This window comes from Sprattus sprattus, assembly GCF_963457725.1.
Source record: "Sprattus sprattus genome assembly, chromosome: 11".
Lineage (NCBI taxonomy): Eukaryota > Metazoa > Chordata > Actinopteri > Clupeiformes > Clupeidae > Sprattus > Sprattus sprattus.
In genome coordinates, this window is record NC_137909.1 from 14,286,080 (window position 1) to 14,306,891 (window position 20,812).

Below are 20,812 nucleotides of genomic sequence, written 5' to 3' on the forward strand. Positions count from 1 at the left end.
AACTGAAAAAAATAACTATAAACTCAGACAGTAAGCCAAATTGTTTTTCTCTCTCCGCCTGCGACAGACATAGCTATGCATTGCTTGCATGACATCAGTTAAACTTGAGGAAGCTCATTATCATTACCATTCTTATGAATAAAAAAACAAATAAAACATTTTACTGTACGTAACTTTAAGAGCTTTAACTCTGATGCTATTGGGTATTTTTTGCCTCTCACAGTGTTACCTCAACAAAGGCCCTTTGCAAGCAAAAAGCACTCTACATCATATAAGGAACTGACCGCCTCAGATGACAACTGACACATTCCTCATCGCACTGGATAAACACTTTGATTCGCCTAGATGCTACTGGCTCATTGCGTTATCTCTTCTAATGGGGAATTGTTTTAGAATTACGTTCAACTGCTATCTCTATACATACTTGACATCTGTTCTCAAAGTAAGTGCATCAATCATGGTGTACATTCAATTCACGTTCTAAGGCATTTTGAACAAAATATCCATCATCCTTTGGTGCGTAGATTTCATTAATAATGTAGTGAAGATTTTGTACCAGTTGCTTGATATGAGCTGTTCTAACACAGTTTTATTAGTTTTCTTTGACTTGTGATGGATTTTTCTTCAGGCGTTTCTGAGTTATCATAAGCTACGTTACAGACGAAACTGGATTCCCTCACAGCCTTGTTCCTTTTTCACACCTACATTTAAAAACATTCCAAGTACAATGTACCAGTCCAGTTTAATCCACATTCACTGCAATGTCATTGAAAGACTAGTGTTTCTACATTTTCTGTATGGGTATCACACATTTCTAGTATTTTGGTACAACTGCCCTGCAGTTTAAGTTGTTCAATGGGGCTACCATGTACTGAAGAGATGCTAACTCCTCACACCTTGCATTTTCAATTTATCTCAAACTTCCTCAACAGACAAAACACTCTCATTTTATAGATCCTCACAGAAACTATTTCACCAAGATTCATCCTGCATCCTCCTCATTATGTTTACTTTACATGTATTTTTAAATCATCACACCTTCTGTTTTATAATTCCATTTTCAAACGGTGACCAATCAGTTAAATCAGATAAGTTGTGGAATATTTTCTGGCTTCACACTTTTTTTTGGGGGGGGGGGGGGGGGGGCTCTCAATTAGACTTTGTTGTTCTGTGTTTCTATGACAGTTAAACCCAGCTGCGGGGTTATGACGACACCAGGCCAGCAGAAAGCATCCCTGGCCTCACAGCTCACAGCTCAATTTTGCATGCAGGGAAAGACTCATCTTGCATCACAACAGTGCTGCTGCTGGCCAGGACCATGATGTTCAGGTTCTGCTGCTTCTCGTGAGTGTCCTGGTACCACTCCCTCATCACCTCAGAGTCATGTGTTGGTATCAGGGTGACCTGTGGGCAGGCAGGGAGGAATGAATAAGGAAAAAGGGACCAAGGATGATGGTAGTAGTCAGCAAGGGAGTGGTACTTTTGTCTAAATAGAACTTTCTATTCTATCTTTTTTTAGGTATTCTCAGGTAGAACTTCTAAGCGTTTCAACTTAGAACCATAAGATGAAAGGTTTGTAAGGCTATCAACCTTGCAGAAAACGCCACCTTGTAGATACAGCAAAGGACCTTACATAATTCAAGGGAGGGAAAGCCACAGGGTGTGAAATCAGTTGCTACAAAAACACTTCTAACACAGCAAGAAATCTCCTGTCAAACTCCCTGTGGTCTGAAGCATTAAGTGATAAACTAATGTCTTAATCATTTGAGCAGCTCATCACAATACTCCTTTCTTTAGTCATACTTTTGTTTTATCTCCTCTAGACAGCCTTTAGGTGTTGACTGACCTGCATGTTATTTCCCCACTGTGCTTTCCCCTCCAGTAGACCGTCCAGCACTGCCCTGCTGGGCTCCTGGGCGGCCTGGTCGTTACCGCTGACGACGTAGTACGAGGAGCGCACTCGCTTGAAGAACTCAGAGTCCACATTCTTGGCACTGCAATGGTTTGGGATGTAGACCAGGTCCATGTACATGGGGGGGCAGTTGGGAACTGTTGATCCACTGGAGGTTTTACTGCTTCCTGTGAGACAAAAATAGGTATGCAATCCATTACACTGAAAATGTGAAAATTAAACCTGACTGAGATGAACACTATATGGTTTTATTGCAGATTCTGTAATAGATTGGAGCCAATGTTGAGTGTTTTAGTGTGGGCAGCAGAAATGTCAGAACATACCTGAAGTGGCACTTTTTACGCCTCGTGAGGCAGAAGTATTGGTTGCATTTTTCGCATCTTTCCCCTCACCCCCCTTAGCACTGGGGGTCTTTTTTGGAGAGGCGGTTTTTGTCTCCTTTAGTGCACTTGACTTTGAAAGGCCACTCTTGCGGGCTGGTGATGCAGACTTCTTTGTCATAATTTTTTTCTTTTTGGGCTTCTCCTCTCCCTCTTTCTTTGTGCCCTTGACTTGGTTACTCTCCTCAGTTGCCAAGGCATCTGGGTCTGCCATGCAGACGTCAGGATGGGGTGGGGATGGAGCCGCATCGCGGGCGGCCACTGGCAGTGGATCCACATGGCGGTATGTGAGAGTCCTGTCAGATGGGAGTGTCTCTGAGTCGTCTTCTGAGTCAATGTTGGCATCTGCTGTGATGGAAGGACATTCCTCTGTGCCGGGGGGGACATCAGAATCTGTCTGGGAGGGAGCGGACTCACTGACCGAGGTTGGAGGGGTTTCCTCACACTGTTTTCCATGGTGTTTCCCTCCAGGTGGAGGGGGACCACCACTGGACTTAGTCAAAGGCTTCTCCTCCTCCTCCTCCAGAGGGTTCTCCTCATTCATGAAGTACTCAAGTGGGTTTGGGTTAATGAAAGATGGTGACAGCTCTGTCTTTGGGTGTTTGTACTCGCATGATTTCACCAGACACAGATCGACATCTGTCCTGGATGGAGGACAGGGGCTCTTCTTGAAGCAGTCTGGATCTCTGGAACCAAAGTTTGAGGCACCAGAAGTTGGAGAGGTGCGTGACTCCCGAGACTCTGACAAGTTAGAGAACAGAGGCAGGTAAGATGGTGAAGGGGGTTTGGTTCTGACCGGAGATATGGACTCATATTTGAAGGGATTAGTCTCTGCTCCTGCCGGAGACAGTTTTTCAGCCTTCTGTGAGGAGCATGCATATAAAGACACTGGGGAAGCTGCAGGAGAAGCTGACTTTCCCTTTGCATCTTCAGCATCACAAGAACTGCCCTGTCCGAACAGAGATGTGGGACTAGTTTTGTCATTATTAATAACATCAGAAGTAGTGGAACCTCCCAACACCAATGAGGAGTCTGGGGACACAGGGGACTGGGTGAAGGACAATGGTTTTGGGGTAGTAGGGTCTGAAGAAGGAGGGGCACTTGGGGACATTTCCCTTGGTCCCCCAATCTGGCAAGGAGTCGTGACAGAGGGAGTGGACTGCGAGGCCTCCGATGGGGATGCTGAGGCAGCATGAGGGGAGTTGCACTCTTTGTAAAGCATTGGCTTCTCTGCCAGTACCGCAGGCCTGTAATCACTGCCCGGCTCGTGGTCATCCATGTCGAAGGGGCTGCAGTCAACCTCTGTGGGTCCATTTTCGGTGACTCCATGATTCCCTGGGGCAGAGGGGTGCTGTGGTGACTGCTTGCAAAACTCTGAGGCCATAGAGTGGTCTGGTGAGTCTTGGGAGACCTGCATGGTGGAAGGGGCAGGGGATTTGGGCTCCTGAAGGAACATTCTGTACTTTGCCATTTTGGGAGAGGTGTCTGGGGAGATGGACATTGGTCGTGGGCTGTCCTCCTTCGATGGAGAGGCCTCGGTTTCCTGAAAAGCAGATGGAGTCTGACCTACGGAGACAGAGAGGGATTCATCCACTTCTGTGGATTGGGGGGAGCCTACTTCAGCATGCAGAGATGGTGAGACATCATCAGTTGTAGGCTCTGGAAGAGAGCTGGTGGCTAGAGAGGTTGACACAGATGCAACATGGGAAAAGGTGTCCTCTGCAACAGCTTCATCAACTGGAGTTGGCGACTTATCAGATGTCGTTCCCTCTGATATGGACATTTTACTCTCTTCTTTAGATGTTGACACCTTCCCGGCTTTTCCTCCTTTGGTTGGAGATTCAGCTCCAGAAGTTTGTGGGCTACACTTGTCCACTGGAGATTTGGGAACTCGCTCGTCCACAGGACTGCCTTGCTTAGGAGAGTCCTCTTTGTCACTTGTAACCTCAACAATTACTGGACCATCGTTTTTTTCCCCTGCTTCAGGTAGAAGGGTTCCTGCTTTCTCATCTGAGGGAGACTGATAGTAAGGTGTATGGCCAGCAGATTGTGGAGAAGAGGTACCCTCTAGTGTCTTATCATCTGGACTCAGTGACCTCTCGATCATTTCTCTTGGTTCTATTGGTGTGAGGGTAGTGCCCAGTTCAATGGGAGAGGCAATACCTGATGATATGAAGCTCATGTACATATTCTTATCACCAGATGGAGATCTCACTATTGGACCCATTGAAGAGTCAGAAGTCAGCCTCAAAGAATGAAGCTCAAATTTGTTTGATGATTCTGAGGGCGACTTGGGTCCACCCTCTTCCTTCTTGAAAAACTGGGCAATTTTGTCTTCTTCTAGTGAGGATGTAGGTGAGATTGTAGAAGCTGAAGCTTGATAATCTTCACCCTCCGTGGCATCACTTTGTGAGTGGTCTGATTCAGGGCCATCTTGAAGAGTTGGGAGCTCCTTCCTCTCAAAGACGCCAGACATTTTAGTCCCTCCAAACCTAACAATGTCCTGAGAAGGAGAGTCTGTCTCATCGTTTGTGGTCTCATCGCTCATGATGTCCCTTGGTGTTGACATTTCATCCATGGGCGTTGGCACACTTGAGATCTCAATAGTTGACATGGTATTGCCCGAGGTGGTGTACTCTTCAGGAGGTTCATCTTGGTTCTCATCATCTGAGGCGGGTTCACTTCCAGAGCCTTCTGGAAGGAATTCATCATGAATTGAAGCAGCAGGAGAAATCGGGGAGCATACCTTTGGTGAGCTGGAGACAAAAAGACTTTCTTGTTGCTTTGTTGTTTCAGCTTGAGCAACAGCGGTGGCTTCACCCTCTCTCTCTTCTTCACTGTCTTCCTTTTCCTTAGTTTTCACTTCAGATTTGAGTTCTGTCTTTTGTTCCTCATCCTCCTCCTCCTCCTCCTCCTCTAGCTCTCCTTTCTCTTCATAGTCCCCAGCCTCAGATGACTCTTCAAGTACTGTTCCCTCATCTTCAAACTTCTCACTGGTGGTGCTGCTGACTTTCCCTTTAGGCTCCACCTCTTCAGGAGTCTCGCCACTTTCTCCCTCGGGCTCTGTTGTTGTTATACCCTCATCCATGGATTCACCTGCTTCTGGGGACTCCTTGGTGAGAATGATTTCCTCATGGTGCACCAGCACAGTTGAATCAGTGTCCACAGTGTTGGTCTGGTGTAAAGCCTCTTCATCTTCAGTGACTTCTTCTGCTTTCAGTACCTCAAAGTCTTTGGTGAGGTCCTCTGGAGATGACATCAAAGACCTTTCCTCATCCAGAGCGTCAGTGGTACTGGCTGCTGCCTCAAGCCCGGCTGCAACACTTGCGGCAGTGGCAGCAGTAACAACAGCAGCCGCTGCAGCAGTTTCAGTTTTGGTCTTGATTTTAGTGTCCTTCTTGGCAGCCTTGACTTTCCCCTTCTCTTTGGACTTTGCAGGGCTTCCTAGCTCCTTCTTTGACACATCATCTTTTTTCAGCAACTTTGGTTTTGGGGCAGGTTTCTTTGCATCACCAGAAGAGGCTGCATTCCTTTTAAGAAAATTGGTAGGCTTTGACACATCTTTCTTATGATCTTCTTTCTTTACTTCTTTCTTGTCCTCCTTTTTGTTCACCTTCATTGGAGACTCTTTCCTCAAATCTTTCTTTACTTCCTTTCTAACCTCCTTCTTAACTTCATCTTTCTTAACCTTCTCCACCTTTTTTGCCTTTTCCTCTTTCTTTGGTGTCACTTTCTCATCTTTCTTCTTTTCCTCCTTTTTGTCAGCATCATCCTTTACCTCTTTCTCATCACTCTTCTTCTCAACTGATTTCTTTGCCTCTTTCTTGACTACTCCTTCTTTGGGAGCAGATCTTGGTTTCATGTCTGCTTTCTTTTTCTCTGGAGTTTGCTCCACCTTTGATTTTATCTCCTTCTCTTGAGCTTTCGCCTTCTCTTTTCTCATTGGTGTTTTTTCTTTTTTTTCCTCAGGTGGCTCTGTCTCTGCCTTTACTCTCTCTGGTGTCGCGTCCTTGGACTCCTTTTTTAAGCCTTTGCTTGTGGCTGGCCTTGAAACTGACTTGAGACTCTCTCTACTATCTGTTTTATGCTTCATCTTTGCTTGTTGAAGTGCTGGCGCCATGTCTGCAGACAGCTCTTTTTGCGTCACCACTGGCTGCTTCAGGAAATCCAGATGTTTCAGCTTCTCAAGTCCTTCCAGAATGTGATTCTGTTTGGCGTTCCCAGGAAACAGCACACGCACAATCTTCTCTGATGGGTTAGCAGGATGCCACACAATCAGAGAAGAGATAGAAGACAAATAGGACATTGGTAGTTCTGACTCTTCTTCATTGGGTATTAAAACGGAAGCCATGTCTTTCTCAATGCCTGTCCATTGCTTCATGAAGATCTGCATCTCCTTACTATTCTTTGCTGGATTAAGAACGTACATCTCCAGTTTTCCAACTCCCATTTTTTGGAAGAGTATGATGGGTTCAACTGTGTTTCCAGTGCCCCTCTGTAGAGGTTCTGGTGTCAATGATAACTTACTCAGGTAATGTAAAGTAGCAGAAGCTTCATCAATGTTTCTCCGCACTCGAAGGTTTGCCTCTGGTTTCTCCAGGTGCTGTGGTACATTGAGGAACACAATCCCTATATCTGGGGAGATCATGTTCTTCAGCCAGTCACTGTTGGCCGTCGATCCCTGTGACTGTTCCTCCTCCAGCTCTGCGATCTTCCTCTGCAGCATGCTGTTGATGCCAGGTAGGTTGTCATCTCCAACATGAGTCAGAAGGATTGAATCCACACGGTCAAGATGGCGCACCAATTTCCAGAAGCAGGACCTCCTTTCTGACCCGCCATTGACTAGCATGTTGAAACCATTGACAGCAAAGAGCGCGGCATCTCCACGGCCTCCGGGGAAAATGTAGCAGCACGGCTTTGAGAGCTTCAAGAATCCACCTGAGGTTGGTGGTTCAAGGATGTCAAACAGAGTTTGGATCTCCACTGATTCTGACAAGTATTCGGTAAATTCTGACAGGCCCTCCATTTCAGGGAGAATGAGGGGGGAGTTCAGATTTATGTTTATGAAGTCCTGGAGATTGTGTTTGTCGAGGTTGGAGTTTTTCCAGTCACCTTGCTCGGGGCAAAACAGTGTGAGGCTTGCCTTGTTAGCTGGATGAATGCTACTGAGAAGTTCTCCAATCTGTAGCAAAAAAAAAAACAGTACTTAATTAGTAAATGTTGGTGACTATAGCAGCTAATATTAGTTGAAGGGAAAAACATTTAAATTATGAAAACACAAAAATTCAGAATAATGAAATAAAGACAGATAAAGAAGGCTACATAGATATAGATGATTCACTGAAGTGTGGTCAGGTACCTCTTGATCGGTAAAGATGTCAATGAAGTTGAAGAAGGAGAAGGAGCCGGACTGCAGGATGAGTTCACCTGTCCTTTCCACACAATGTCCAGCTAGGACCAGTAGCTTGTGTCGCGCCGTGTCCGAGATCATGAGCCGCGCCTGAACACAAAATACCATGCACAAGCCATATGACATTAGCTCTCACTCAAAGTCATTAATTTTGTTGCATCCATACTCATGCATGATCATTGATGTGCATGTGTACTGTATGTGTGAGCGAGAGGGCGAAAGCAAGACAGAGAGAGGAGTTGGAAGGATATGTTTGCAGCAACAAAAAATGTGTAATTAAAGCCAATTAATTTTACTGAAAAGCATGCTGTCACATTTTCTTTTTAATATATTTTATTTTATTTATTTTAAGTCAAAAAAAGACAAACACAAGCTGTATGTATAATCTGCACGTGGGGTTTTCTCTGAAATTTGAAAGGTTTAAATGTGTCCACAAGCAAACCTATAAACCAGTGCCTATAAATGACATACGGTTCTGATAGTTGCCAGCCAAGGAAGCAAAGTGAAGTTCTGTATTCTATTAATTTCTGTTGGAGGCAGGCAATTGTGCAGAGACGAGTAAATTAGGCTAAGCGAGAGAAAAAAAAAACCTTCAATCCTATGCAAATTAGGAGGAATTTCCCTCGCAGCAGCCAATCAGATTGTTTGGTGTTGTCGGTTTTGAAAATTGCAGGGCTATGGCATCATTGGTTCGCTTAATTTGCTAAAAAGAAAAGCTTGGAGGGCCTTGTAAGGGGTTATCGTTGTTGGTACGTAAAATATTTAATCCTGCGCTAACCTTAAAAAAATGGCAGTTCTAATATAAAGACAAGCGACTGGAAAGCCTACTAGTTGGCTAGGTTGCTAACTAGCTCACTATTCATGTGTACCTATATCACACTCAATGCAATACATTCATTTGAATTGTGTTTACACTTGATTTATGTGTACACAGGTGAGAAGAATGGTGTGTAGGCTATTTTAAATCATACATTTTATATTTTTAAGTACATAAGTTAATAGGTAGAACATCTCAAAGACCATAAACACACACACACACACACACACACACACCTCAGTGCTGACAGCTTCATCTGAAGGGTTGATTAGGACCACTGTCTCCAGCACGTTGCTCTTGTGGTGCAGAATCTTTTGTCCTGAAAACAAAGAAGCCATCATTACCATTCCATTCGCTTGTCTACTACACTAAAAGAGACTAGCGCTATCCAGTCCCGCCCATCATTTCCTGTTAAAGTACAAAGACTGAGAACAGAAAAAAGATATATACACCAACAGACCAGAACAGCAAGCCAAAATTGATTGAACAAAATTATTCATATGTAACCTGAATCGTGGAGAGAAGCACAGTCCTGCACCGGACTTGCAACCTTGGGCATGGGAGGAGGGAGTGCTAGAAAGGAGGCTGAAACCCATTGGTCTTAGCATCTGTTGCTAACACATCTGTTAAGGTGTGTGGGAGTGAGGTTGACTCTGGGAGTGAGGTTGAGGTGATCAAGCTCACGGCACCACTGTAATCTGCGTAACCAAGCACAGTCCTGCACCGGACCCAAACTCAGAACCTTGGGTGTGTGAGGCGGGTGTGCTTGCAAGGAGGCTCTCACTAGCATGTCTCTTCAAGGAGAACTCAATTATTTTTCAGCTCGGGTCCTATTTTCCCATCTTTTTGGGTCCAAATTTTACTAGGACAAAAATGATTAAGATGATCAGTCCAGTATTGAGTTGGAATGCTATAACTGGCAACCGCAAAATGACAATGCAGTGTACTCTTACAGGGCAAGAAACCGGGTTGAAGTTAACCGCTTGATTTTGCCGCTGAGAGGCTCATAATGTTCTCTTTTAAGGTGTTGGGGAGTGAGGTGTACCTGCTGGCTTCCGTTACATACATACAGATATATTGATCACTGATTGCCCAGATGGATCGGTATGTGTGTTTGTCTGTGTCTGCCTGACTACCTACCTATCTCATCACTTTGTGAGCCTGGCTCATAACCATCCCTTGGCTGATTTTATTTGACACATGGAAACCACTCTCTGAAGTTTATTGTGGTTATGTCTGCAAGAACCCTGAGTGAACAGCTGTGAGTGTGTGTGTGTGTTTTTTTGTGTGAAGCCGGTTTTGCTTGGTTGACCATCTGACACACACATACCTGGCAGCGGTTCTCTATTTTTTCTGTTACTACATGTCCAATTAAAAATCAGAAACTCTATAGACCATGCATCACCTATCTATATGAATAACAGAATTAGTCAAATAGAAGCCGTTCTACTTTAATGACAGTCACTACACCTTTTAACTGTGTTTGTGTTCTATCATATTACACAAGACATGTTAAACCATCAAAGTCAAATCACAAGCATGCCTATTGTCCAAATACTGTTTGATCAAGAAAACAAATACCTTGCTGGATATCAGTGACACCAACACAAGCCATATCAAATCATCAAATGAGAAAAAAACCTGTATCAGTGTTATACTGTTTATTACAGACAGAAAAAATAAGATCATTTTCAAATTTGTTTCCAGCAGCGGATGGAATTCCCTGCTTTCTTTCATTACGCGAGAGATGGATGACTGATAATTTATCAGGCTGTCATAATAAGCGGTGCTCTTGTCAGCAGACGTGATACTCTAATAAATATTAATCCACTCCGCCAAACTCTCATCTTGATCACTGTCACCTCAACTGGATAATGAGCACCTCAGAGGTATTCATTCACCATCACTACTCAACATTAGTTTAGTTCAGTTAGTAGTTGTATCTATCAGGGAGCATGGAAAAAGGACATTATGAAGAAGTGCTTGGTAAAAGATTAAGCCGGAGGCTTATTTCCATCCACAGACCCTAGGGTCTTTTTTCATCCTTTCATTGTAAAACAATGATTTATATTACGATGGCAAGTCTGAAGCAGGACCAAGGGATGTGACGGTTGATGTTTGACTACAGCAGTATTTTTTTCAGGCAGAGCCAGAGGACATTTCATTAATTGTCTTACGTGTGTGTGTGTGTGTGTGTGTGTGTGCGTGTGCGTGTGCGTGTGCGTGTGCGTGTGCGTGTGCGTGTGCGTGTGCGTGTGTGTGTGTGTGTCTGCCTTCCTTTAAGCCAGGTGTATGACTGAGAGGTTAATTATAGTGTTATTTCAGCCATGCTGTGTCATCATTAATCACCTGAATTTAGTCTTCATCATCTTCCTTCCTCTCTCTCTCTCTCCTGCACAACTGTGTCCCACTATCCCCTCTATCTAATTGTTATTAAATCGTAAACGTATACTTTCGAAATGTGAAAGAGATGATAGGCTGAAAAACTTCCAAATGTAGCTCCTCGGTTTAGTGCTTTTGAATAGTTATGAAATAAAAACAATATTTTAAAGGAGTTTCGACTTGTCCGAATGCAGCTCTGAATAGATGTGACATCTGCATCTGACAGAGATCAGATATGATACCCTTATTTACACCAGAACTATAGACCCTGTATTCTGCTGTGTGTGTTTTACTATATGAATCTGTACACAAAAAACTGCCTTGTCACTCTGGACATTCGAAGGTTGTGGAAATTACATGAGCTTTCTTTCCCCTTATAGCACTTAGAGACTTAAAATACCAAGGTAGCTCAGCAGGATTCCTGGAAAAACAAGAGCTTCCTTCTATTATTCATCAGCCTCCTAAAAATGACTACAGTCTGACCGTCACCTTATACATGCAGTGGTTAAAGCAGAGAGGGAAAACCTTCTGACCATTAAGGTTAATATGAAGTCTTTAACAGTTGCATTAACAAGATCTCAACATTTTGATAAACAAATCTGAACCCTGTCTGCTCCCACCACACCCCTATCCCACCGCCCTGATTTTCGTATCCTAACGACCGCACTTCATAATTCCATAACGGAATCTTCCATTAACCTCTGCTTCCACAGGGACGTGCCCTCAGACTTGGCCATGAGCTCAATTTGTGCCTCAGCTAAAATGGCTTCATTGCCTGAGTGCCTCTCTGTGAGAAGATGAGAGGCCAGAGCTCAGTGAGCTGATCTGCCTTGGGCCTTTGTTTGTGACCCTGGGCCGAGATGGACACAGAGGCATTTTAAATCTGCTGCCTAAGAGGCCGCTGGTGGAACACACAGAAAAATGTAAAAGTCTTTCGCCCTCATCTTGTTTCTTTTAACTCTCTGTATGAACTGTTAAGATGAATCATCCTTGTCACTGAGACTGTAGTATTTTGGTCTTTGTTGTTTTTTTTATTGTCTTTGATGTCCTGCACACCTCCAGGCTTGCATAACAGGAGGGGAAGGGCGGTGGTCCTCTGGGGAAACCCTCTGAGGAGCTGCACTGAGCTTTGCTGAGGTGTGCTGCGCTGCAGAGATCGATTGGTTTCTGTGGATGTTCACACACACCCCCCCCCCCCCCCCCCCCAGCATAAAGACTGCAGCAGAGAGAGAAGAAAAAGAGAAAGAGAGCAACTCACCCCTCTGATGCTGTCCTCTCTTTAACCTGCTACTTGTGTGCTTCTTCTTTTCTACCCTTTCCCTTGATCATCCTCATTCTACCTCTCATGTCTCCTTTTTCCCTCTCCCACCACTTTCTCTTTCTCTCAATCACTGTTGCTCTCCCTCTCCCCTTCCCATAGGTCCTTTTTGTCTTATCTCCCTCCATCTCTCTCTCTCTCATGGCCAGAATACCACCTGCAGCCAGCTGCCTCTCCTCTGGGCTCCAGAAAGATGTTTGACAGCCTCCCCCCCTCTTTCCTTTCATGTCTTTTCCTTTATCTCAAAGCTCCCACTCCACCTCTCTGCTCCTTTCCTCTTTCAGCTGTTATTCTGATGTCTTTACTTTTATGTTTTTCATATTTCTGCCGACATCATCCTGGCAGCTCTGCCCATGCTGCATAACGGAGGCAGACCACATGCCCATTATGCTGACGCAAACACAAACACAGCAGTCCACAAATGATGACCTCAACTGTCTTTTCAGTGTCTTTTTATTATGACATCACTTGTTCTTTAGTGATGACCTCATCTGAGCAGCCATTTTCACAGCTGGCTCTTCAAATGAGGATTTCCCATGTAAGCCTTTGAAGAAATCAAACACATGCTGTTCTCCACAAAAAAAGGCGAAGGAAAAAAGCCTAGAATCAGCAGTACGTGACTAGAATCCTAACAACTCTTCCAAGCCTGACAGCAGAAAACTCTCTTTTTTCTTCCCCTGCTTTATCTTCTCCACATGTCCCCACCACTTTTTGCCATCACCAATTTTGTCCCCACCTCTTTTGACAACTGAAAATAAAATCTCATGATAACCAAATTGATACCCAAAAATGACATTTGTGTGTAATGTTAGTCTAAGTGTTTACCATCAAGGGTGGAGCTTGCCTTTCCTGCTGATGGTGCTAATGATCAGGAGCAGCAGAACAGTGGATGTTCTATTTACACACACACACCTTCCTGTCCCCGAGGCTACCACGAAAAACCTGTTTCTACACTGAAGTACTCAATTTCTAGACCACAGCTGTCCTAATTAGGCTGTGTTTAGTTTAGCTTGTTTGGCAGGAAATTAAATCAATGATCAAATTCAAAGTTAGCTTTATTATGTCCATCTGTTGGTGCATGTGTGTTTTCTCTATTTTCTGCAAACATAATAAATATGCCACTGCACACACAGACTGTAGCAATAATCATTGTGCAAAGTGCAAATAACAGCTGAACTGTTGGCATAGGTAAAAGGCAAAGACACAAAACCAATCTCATTTTAAACATGTTACTTGTAGGATTACATTGCATTTACAAATCGACATACATTTTACAATAAATTGCACTTATGGAGACATGCAACTGATTAATGTTTTTTTAAAAAGCCTAACAGCCTGTATTTGATTTCAAATTCAAAGTGAACTTGCTTTAGGCCAGGGGTATTTCTAGCTGTTGAAAAGATCAGGGACTAAGTCAAGTTTGCCGGAAGCTTGTCCTACACATGCAGTATGTGTTTTGTTTCTCAAGTTAGCTTTGGAAATACGGTTTCTTATGGTCATGCCAATAATACCCGTATGAACTTATTTTAACTGAGAGAAAGAGAGAAAGAGAAACCTTCCCTTGACAGACTTGGCCATCTGGGCCTCGTTTCCCGAACGCGCACTTAGCCTAAAAAGCACTTGAAATCGCTCGTAAGAGGATTCCTACGTTGCAGACGGGTTTCCCAACGCCACACTTAGCTTAAGTGTATCTTTCGCTGAGAAGAATTCTACGTGTGGTCAGGACCAGTAGTAACTTCACACTTAGCGATTTAATCCACCAGGGGCGTCGTTCGACCGTCGTTTGGAAGAAAGGGGAATTAAAAAAAAAAAACATGGCTACTTGAAGCGAGGAATATTTTACATGAATAAAGCTATCTACACAACTTTTTATATGTTTATAATGACTCGGTTTGATCGGAAATGTGCTACGCGACCAATGCAGAGTATTTAGGTCTTGACTGAAGCTTTCAAACAGTAGTTTGATGGCACATTTAGCGCTTATGCCACCACTCCATTGGCTTATATGGTAGCTTCTAGCTAGATGGTTGTATATTATGTAGAAGAAATCCAAACGATGTTTCTGTGTATAGCACATCATGAGAATGTCATTGTTTCACCTGCCTATTCCCATCAAAATAGAAATAAAGAATATTGAGTATTTGAAAATAAAGATTAGGCTATACAAAACTAGTGCATTGCCCGTAGGAATTATGCATTCTGTAGTGTTAGCAGACGTAGGGCTGTTGGGTAGTGTAATGGCAAGACATATTTGCACTCCACATAGGTACAGGTTACACTGAAGTATTATTGTGATGCATGTTTCCTTTTCATTAAGAAATGTGTTAATGGTAGCCTTTTTGGAGAGTTACCAACAAATAAAGTTTGAGATTATGTAGTGGATGCAGTTGAATATACTGTAGATGTCAACGTTGCTGTCTAAACTATAAACTAAATGTCATAAAGAAAGACATTATTTAAAATGAAGTTATGGTTGAAATAGGATCACTTCTTTATTGTAAGGGTAAGTGTAGGGCAAGAATGGTCATGCAGTTGGACTCAAATGTAGGTTAATTTTATTGAATGTATGTAGCCTACTGTACTGTATGACTTTGAAGATGCTAGCTTTGACAGCCCACTCTCAGACAGATCGTAATAAATGTCCTTACAATGGGAACACAGTTTAAATAGGCTTCTCTGCTGGAGATGGCGTTACTATCCCCGCCCCGAATTTAGTGCACATTGCACGTTCGATGCACGCATAGGCTAGCTAATTTCACAGCAATTAACGTAAACAGGTTAACCTGACGTAAACAGCTCCTAAGAGCTACTTAAGAACTTGTGCACGTTGCGCTCGTGCACCTGACTTTAAGTTGATGGTTGGGAAACGCACGTAAATACAAAGTGCTACTTAGTGTACGATGTCGCGAAAATCCACGTAGGCCGTTAAGATACATCGTTATCGGGAAACGAGGCCCAGATCACCGTCGGCTAATTATTGGCTTAAGGGCTATTACACTTGGGTTGCTATATAATCACATCAGTAAATGTTATTTTGACATCAACATAGTTCTTTTAAACATCTGCAACCAGATATGGGAACGCTTAATCCATGTCGTTGGCTGTAAGAAACTAAAGGCTAAAACCTGGCCAATGGAAAGCTCATCCATCTCCAGACTTATGTACATATTGCAACAGTAAAACATTGCAAACCTCTATCACATCAGTTTCAATCTTTCAAAGCAGCACACATTTATGTTGGTCGGTCAAATTGGCAAAATTGCAGCCAAGTGCTTTTTCAGCCAGAGCATGAATAGTAAGCCGCAAACACTGCATGAAATGTGGGATTTACGACAGTTTTCGACCCTGTGTATTGCCGTAGAAGCCCACATTGGTGTGAAAGGCCCCCCCTTCCCCCTTGGCCAGGCCTAGGTTTTGTTATGTTAATTGAATTGACCTGAATTGAAACAACCACCCCCCCCCCCCCCCTCCCCCCTTGCCCTCCCCTGGTAAAGGCAATGCTGTGAGCTATACAAATGCAAATAAGGCCAGCTTTTACCATCTTTTATCAGCTTGGTAATTAGTATGATTACAGTCAGAGAAAAGGAAGGGAACACAAGAAAAGAGTTTCTCATTTTTATATCTTTTGAAAATATTTACAAATTGTCATTAGCAAAGTTTACAGAACTCTGTGTCATCCTACAGGATTTAGCACTTAATATGCTACATTTCAGCCAGTGTGCAGAGTGGCATGACAACAGTAACCTTTCCCTTGTCTTGCTTAACTGCACAGTGGATGTGTGTACAACACATCTCCCAGCAATGTGTTCTATAGGGAGGAACGATGCTGGGTGGGTGGTGTCTGCTCCCTGCAAACTCCAAACTTCTACTGGCTTTCCATAAAAATGTCTGTCAGGATGGGGATTAAGCCTAGAAACTTTAGCTAGAACATGTTTGCATGTAGTACTTTTTGTCATGACATTAACAACTAAGAACTGCTTTATAACAGCTGGTCTTGGTTCAGATAGAGGGTCAATGATGGGCACCTCAAAACTGTTAGTGTTGGCACACCACTTATTATACGTGATCTCTTTGCTCTAGATCCTTCTATGGAGTAATTTACATTGAGATATGATACCCTTTTGCATGTCATGCTAAAACAGTCAACCTCAATTATACAGTTGTTAGGGTACATCTGGTGATACATTGTTCGTAAAGCACATCTGTCATGCTCATCCAAGATAATCTTATGGAATGGAGAGATTGGCAGAACGTTACAGTTTTCTTAGACACGTTACAGTTTTCTGAACACAATATTAGTTTGTTTAATCAAAAGCTACATTGAATTGAGTAAATCTTTACATTTTAATCTAGTGCAATTAACTTTTACCCAGCACCACTTTTTACAGTGTAATTGAGAGTTGGCACTTTAGAAAAGGATGACACACAAGTGATTATGTACTGTATAAATACCAATGTCTGTTTTAAAGATAGCTGCACTAATATAGCCTACTCAAAATCATACATTGTATATTCTTCATGCAGCTTTGTCCTCAGCAATTTAGACCTCCATAAAAAGATTATAATTCCATATTTTTCCCAAGCTTATGTGTCAGGTACTTTAGATTTATTTGTTGACTAATAGCAATCGCCCAAACACACGCGTCGTGGGCGCACGAACGGTCTCGCGAGACAAATGAGATCACTCCCGCCAACAATTTCAACCTGAACCGCGGAATTTGAACTGCTGCCAGAATGCCAATGCGAAGACGTCTCCAGTTCTCCACTCCAGTTCCCTCTCAACGGGAATCTCCTATCGCCGCATCACAGCTGCAGCTGTCCAGAGCCGCCCAGGAAACGAAGGGCGCAAAATCCAAAAATCGCCGTAAGTCTATTTATTTTTAGGTGATTTCTTCTTACACATATACAAGGCCTCAGACTTTGCCCGCAAGCAATGTAAATTATTCAGGGAAATCATTGTGAAACGTGCCAGACTGTCCATGCCTGTTGCTTAGCCTAACTCTGAAAATGTGTATTGTAGGCTACTACTACAGGAAACTGAGGCGTTTACACAACAGAGAGGATAACGCCATGCAATATGACCCAATGCAAGGGTGAGATTTAAAGACAAATACTGGATCTGTTCAGCTAAAGTCGGTGTATCTTTCAACTAAACTATTGACATTTTGTTTTTCACAGATTGAGCTCACCGCATAACACGGCAGTCACAACGGATTTGGTGGCAGCCTGTCCCAATGTCCGGACATGAGCGGTGTGGACCCTGGAATTATTTTAAGTAGGCTAAGTGACCTTATAGGCTATATTACTTTTGTTTTCAGTTTGTTGTTATCTGTGGCATCTGAGGTAGCACAACGATGTTATCTGTTATTTAACTTTTATCTTAGCCTAACTCTAACTTTTAACTTAATTATTTATTGTCCAGCGGCTTGTAAGACGTATTACGAGACTGTCCACAGAAATTACCGGTACAGCCAGCCAAGCCTTGCAGCCCAGGCAGCGGCCAGGTTGATAAGGATTAGATCAGCTGTAGGCTACAGTAATTGCAGCGCATGGTCCTATGTAATCGTGTTAATAAAATGTGACGTTTTTGCATCAGAAATGATGTCCTTTAAAAGGAAATGTACATCCCAGCCGTTAAACACATTTGATGGACGAAGTATAGAAATATGCATTATTGTTGTGTCAGCACAGCGGCACTAATTTGGTTTATCTTTACAGCTGTTGGAGGCGAGGATGACTGTCTTGACGAGGGACGAAATGGACCTATGGGAGGACGTAACTCTGGACCTTTCTGGGGAAACTGGCTGGATCGTCCGGCAGCCAGTTTTCAGAAGCTCCGACCTGTGTGCGGCTCTGCAGGGAAGACTCGACCTGGACCCGAGATATGCGCTGACGCACCATAGAAGGCTTCGTGTCGGCACACCGTCGCCAAGACTTCCATCACCGGTGTATGACTCTGAGGCTGCAAAGAGACATTTCCGCCACTATTAAAGCCGTTGCAAAAATATTTTGTCCCAGTGCTGTGTTGCTGTTATTGCTGCTGCTGTTTTTTCTTTTCTTTGTTTTTCTGTGTAAATAAAGCTTTGGTTTTCAATTCCTGACTAAAGCTCGATTTGTCTAAAGCAACTGCCTTTCTATTAGGCCTACTATGATTATGATTATTTAAATGGTTAATAAGAAATTCATTCATTTCATAGATAACCATTATTAGTAGCCTATATTATTATAATATTATTAAACATAAATTATTAATTTCGTTTTTATGAGGCAATAGCCGTTAATGGGAGGGGCTACGATTTTTTTCAGTTGAAAGTTGACCAATAGGGAAGAATCTCTTTCCCTGATCACAAGACGGTTACATTTTAAATCATGGTCATTCTCAACCAATGGCTGCATTGTGTGTGAGGCTACAGTCAATATGCTAATAAGAGCCTTTCACACCTCTGTCAGCGGGAGGTGAGAATTAACACATCGCCCCCCTCTCCCCTCTTGGTCTGTATTCGGGAAATTCCGTGAATTTGCGGCAGACGGAAATTTCGGGGGAATGTCCGATATCAACCAGGAATGCATATCATTCGCGGCAGTATCACAGCGTTTACGGGCCCGATAATCTTGCTTTTCGTGCAGTGAAATCTACCAGATCCACTCAGAACGGACCAAATCTCACTTTTTGACTTAGTGTACACTATCCATGTTTTTTCATTCCAGTCCTTGGTCAAACGTCTCTCTCTACTACTCAGATTGGTTGAGCAGAGGACAGCGAGTTCAGTGATACTGACACACTTCAGACCTTTACGCTCTGGTCAAATGTCAAAACAGAACCGCCACTGTAACAGCGCAGAATCGCTATGATACGTCAGAACAAAACCACCCTGGTACAGAACCGGCATAAAACCACCACAGTGTACCAGAACCTGGCTGTCATGATACAGAAACAGTGCAGAACCACAAGAAGAACAGCTATTGAAACCAACCAGCACAGGCCCACCCTAGCACTAGGGGTGTAAAAAAGAATCGTTTTGCATCGATGCATCGATCCAACAGCCGACGAGACGATGCATCGACACGTCCGCAAGAGTATCGGTTTAAAAAAAAAAAACATTTTTTTTTTTTTTTTTTTTTTTACTTTTTGTTGCTAGTGCACTTTGATGAGTTTTTCTATTTTATAGTGAATGAAGTAGGCCTACAGGGATATTTTTTGTTACCATTTGCTGCTACTAGTGCACATTTGCACTCATTGCACTGATTTTGTGGAGCATTGTCATTTTAAATTGAATTAACTACAGGCCTATTTTTTGTTACCGTTTGCTGCTAGTGCACTTTTGCACTGATTTTGTTGAGTATTGTTATTCTATAGTGAATGTTGTATAGGCCTATTTTTGTTACTTAACACTTTGTACTTTGTACAGTACTTTTTGATGCAAGGCCTTTCAGAATCTATAACAGGGGCATTATTATTTTTCAGTGAATGAGGTTGTCATAGGCCTAGGTGGAGTTCAACTTTTCTACTTCTGTTATTGGCTGTTGTTTCTCAAATAAAATGCATAACGATATAGCAGCTTTCATTGATTTATTTCAAATCTGAAACATTGTCTAGCCTGTAAGGTAAAAAAAAGAACAAATTAATCGAATCGAATCGAATCGAATCGTATCGTGGTGTATTCATGAGTATCGAAAATAATCGAATCGTTGGGTCAGGAAATCGATATTGAATCGAATCGCCATGATGGGTGTGATTTACACCCCTACCTAGCACACCAAAACAAGTCTTCTGTGATAGCAAACCAACACATAACCACCCTGGAAGAAGACTTCTGTGATAGCAGACCAACACATAACCACCCTGGAAGAAGACTTCTGTGATAGCAGACCAACACATAACCACCCTGGAAGAAGAGTTCTGTGATAGCAAACTAGCACAGAACCAGCACAGAACACTAGGACAGTACTGTGACAGGTCAGACCCAGTACCGTGCACCAGAGCAGAACTGTTGCAGTGTGTCAGAACACAATCAGCACGACTGGGCTCTATTTCTGCTCAATCCCCAAAGTAAACTCTGCTACATTTCAGAGGATTGTTATCTAGCTCGAATGCCAGACCAGAACCATTGCTGTAACTGATACACATGTTGAACTGCTTTTTGAATTAATCTCAAAGGACAATTTATCAAAGGCAGCAGCAATGTGTGTGTGTGTGTGTGTGTGTGTGTGTGTGTGTGTGTGTGTGTGTTTTCCTCTGACTGCTGTGTCTGTGCTATTTGTGAGGTTTACCTCTTTCAGTCTCCATCTCCCCAGCTGAACCCAGAGCCTTTGACATTAACACGTACTGAACTCCCTGTGGGCGATTCCTTGCATCAGTCACACACACACACACACACACACACACACACACACACACACACACACACACACACACACACACACACACACACACACACACACACACACACACACACACACACACACACACACACACACACACAGGGGACATGGTGCAGGCAAAGACAGACACACACACACAAAAAATCACACTCTCCTTATCCACACATAAAGTACTGACCCAAGTTACTCTTTCAGACACACAAATGTGCCA

At 43.1% G+C, this 20,812-nt stretch overlaps 1 protein-coding gene across 1 annotated transcript in view; it reads right to left on the reverse strand.

Moving 5' to 3' along the window:
• Window positions 1-1,248: 1,248 nt before the first annotated feature.
• The window catches only part of map1b (microtubule-associated protein 1B), a gene marked incomplete at both ends in the record, with an annotated part of 32,793 nt that continues 13,229 nt past the window's right edge, over window positions 1,249-20,812 (reverse strand). The window contains 5 exons of the mRNA XM_080847307.1: window positions 1,249-1,404; window positions 1,847-2,079; window positions 2,236-7,474; window positions 7,652-7,792; window positions 8,756-8,838. Of these exons, the coding sequence (XP_080703433.1) occupies window positions 1,249-1,404; window positions 1,847-2,079; window positions 2,236-7,474; window positions 7,652-7,792; window positions 8,756-8,838 (5,852 nt within the window). The remainder of the gene's footprint in view (window positions 1,405-1,846; window positions 2,080-2,235; window positions 7,475-7,651; window positions 7,793-8,755; window positions 8,839-20,812) is intronic.